The sequence below is a fragment of the Clarias gariepinus genome, chromosome 22 (assembly GCF_024256425.1).
Source record: "Clarias gariepinus isolate MV-2021 ecotype Netherlands chromosome 22, CGAR_prim_01v2, whole genome shotgun sequence".
NCBI classification, from domain to species: domain Eukaryota; kingdom Metazoa; phylum Chordata; class Actinopteri; order Siluriformes; family Clariidae; genus Clarias; species Clarias gariepinus.
Genome location: NC_071121.1, coordinates 6,210,650 through 6,213,529, shown reverse-complemented (window position 1 = coordinate 6,213,529; position 2,880 = coordinate 6,210,650). Strand labels below are relative to the sequence as shown.

The following is a 2,880-nucleotide window of genomic DNA, read 5'->3' as shown; positions in this document are numbered from 1 at the left end:
ATTTAAATTATTTTCCAGCTGAGGAGCCTGTTATTATCTGCTTTTTTTTTTTTATCTAGAAAAAAATATGGATAGCTGAGCATGTCTTAGGTGTCAGACAGTTCAATAACAGTCCGCGAGCACACAGGAGGAATAAGCATTCTGAAAATGATGTGGACATGAAAGAGATTTGTTATTTAAAAAAAATGATGAAACATTAATCAATAAGTGAAAACATTGTTTATTTTATTTTTATGTATTTAATACCTGATACAGGATTATGTGCTATAATGTCAGATTGATTTCTTTGGTGTACTATATAAATCTACAGTACTTTCCAACCTGGTACGATGAATGGAGGATGAATTTGCTACATGTAGAGTCAAAAAGGACGCTTTGATAGCGCTGCGTAATGATTTCGTCTAGGTTGGATTTGTCGTCATTCCCTGTCAGGCCCATTTAGGGCTCTGACGTGAGCGTGGCTGCATGGGTGTTTCATGCCACAGAGATGACGAGTTTGTTAAGAGGTTAACTACTCCTTGCTTTTGTTAGACACTAACCCTCCTACTCCCCCAGCCCCCCTCCCATCATCCACCAAGCCCTGCGTCAACAGGAGCCTGGGGTATATAAGACACAGCCACCTGAATCCCAAGCTCAAGACACTTCAGCAGAAGACAGCAGCATCTTTTGACTCGCACCGACTTTGATTCAGCCTGAACACTAGTTTGGCATTCGTGAACTCTGTTTCAGCATCTTTCTCGATTTTTTTTTCTTCCTCTCCGCTCCCTGAGTTGTCGTGTCAGCATGCAGCTTTTAGCCAGCTTAGTGTCTCTGCTGCTGGTGCTGTACAGTGTGAGAGCAGCGGCTGTGCTTCCACTGGAGGAAAGGAGTTCCACACAACCCATGGTGAGTGCAAACACCTGCTGGCTTAAAAAAAGAACTTAGTAATAATAATAATAATAATAATAATAATAATAATAATTCATGTTATATTATGTTACTTATAACAAATTTATCAGAAAAAAATCATTTTTTCTAGACCTAAATTGCTAAGAGATTTAAGAATCAGGAATATATATATATATATATATATATATATATATATATATATATATATATATATATATATATATCAAAATCACCTGCTGGGTGAAATTAAGTGTCTTTTAAAACCATTTGAAATTACAACTTATTTTCTTTCCAATTCAGTCTCTTAACTATTGATTAGTTCTTTCTAATCATCATTAGATTTTTTTGCACACATTTCCCAGCCACTGACCGGCTCTGTTCTCCTCCGCAGGAACTAACTAAGGAGCAAAAAGAGCTGCTCATCGCTCTGATCACCCGTATCCTGAATGCCGGCTACAACAGAGATCCTGTCCCTCTGGAAGAGGAAGAACCCATCGAGTCCCGCCTGGAAGAGCGAGCCGTGTACAACCGGCTAGCGCAGCTTCCTCAGAGAGACCGCAAAGCCCCGTGTAAGAATTTCTTCTGGAAGACGTTCACATCGTGCTAACCCTATGTTCCATCCAAGTGCTCTCTGCTCCTCCTCGAAACCTTACATGAACTGTGCAGAACATCACCGTACGCATCATCGGCACCATCCAGAGAGGGGTCTTAATGGACTTTACAGATGCAGCCAGATTGTTAAAAGATATTGATTATTATATTTATCTATTTATTGATTTACTATTTATGTACTGTACTGTTTTTGAACATCTCAAATCAATAAAGCATGGTTATAACATTAGCTTTCGGAGAAGGGATCTCTTAATATCTCAAAGTGTTAATATCCTAAGAAGAAAAAAGAAAAAATGGCATTAAATCATTTTATCCCAATGGATGATGAAACATATTTGGTGTGTTTTTGTGGATTGATTGTGAAGGTGTAATAAATATTTTAAGAAATGATCATTTCTCTATCACTGGCTATACCACCTACCAAAGATTTAGATTTTTTAAATGCTCAAAAACATTATTTCCTCTTCCTTTTTCCTTTTTATTTTTCCCTAAGACATGCATCAGTGCTCCAGACCTGTACAAATAACAAGTGTGTGATCAGCGGATAGGGAAACAAAGGAGTTGCTGTTGCTGTCTTTATTTCCTTATACATATCTTCCTATACAAATCTTTTCAACAGGGCGACATCTCTTACTCACGATGGTGATATAAGAATTAAAAAACACATTCTCATTCATGTACATGAGTATGCCTTTTTATCTCTCAACTTCTTGAAATCTTGGCAAAATCTGATTTTGAATAAAATATTTGCTATAATTTATGATATAAATTAATATATACTGTAGCAAATGTACATTATGTACATAATGAAAGAACCAGCATGCAATACGTTGTTGTAGCTATGAAATAAGTTTTAATTAATGCATGTAATATATAAATAAAAGTAGAGAGGTAAGTCAGGCTTTATTAATTCGGCACCCCCAAATCTGTCTCATGCCATTACTCTCCTTATGCAACGGCGTGAAATGCAAAGTGTTTACCCAGAGGCTGAGCTGAGGCGATAACATTACTGCCTGAATCACTGCTAGCAAATGACTCATCAGCATGAATTCTCAGCATGTTAGAGAAGTTTCGTTCTGGATGGTAAACTTTGCGAGAGAAAAAAATTATTCAAACGAGAAATCTTTCAGAATTTTGTTGGTGATGTAGTGTAGAACACATGATGCAGCAAAGTGATGGTACCTGTACATTTCTCCTTGTTAACCATTACATTTATTACTACTATATACAAATATATTTCTGGCTATAACTAATATATATATTTATTATAAAAATTACATCACTATATATAAATGTACATTAACCTATGATACTAAATATACTTTGACTAAAATTATGACTATATTATTATTTACTTATATATACATCACAATCGATGGA

The 2,880-nt window shown here is 35.9% G+C and overlaps 1 protein-coding gene across 1 annotated transcript; it reads left to right on the top strand.

Moving 5' to 3' along the window:
* Positions 1-652: 652 nt before the first annotated feature.
* On the top strand, positions 653-1,729 carry sst7 (somatostatin family member 7). The gene is made up of 2 exons (XM_053483190.1): positions 653-885; positions 1,280-1,729. The coding sequence occupies exons 1-2, from the start codon at positions 784-786 to the stop codon at positions 1,493-1,495; spliced, it is 318 nt and encodes a 105-aa protein (XP_053339165.1). The 5' UTR covers positions 653-783; the 3' UTR covers positions 1,496-1,729.
* Positions 1,730-2,880: the final 1,151 nt, after the last annotated feature.

What these genes read in the sequence shown, in the direction of transcription:
- sst7 (XM_053483190.1), top strand. Translation starts at nt 784, where the DNA reads ATGCAGCTTTTAGCCAGCTTAGTGTCTCTGCTGCTGGTGCTGTACAGT. An exon ending in GGAGTTCCACACAACCCATG is followed by an intron (nt 886 to 1,279) that starts GTGAGTGCAAAC and finishes TCTCCTCCGCAG; the next exon opens with GAACTAACTAAGGAGCAAAA.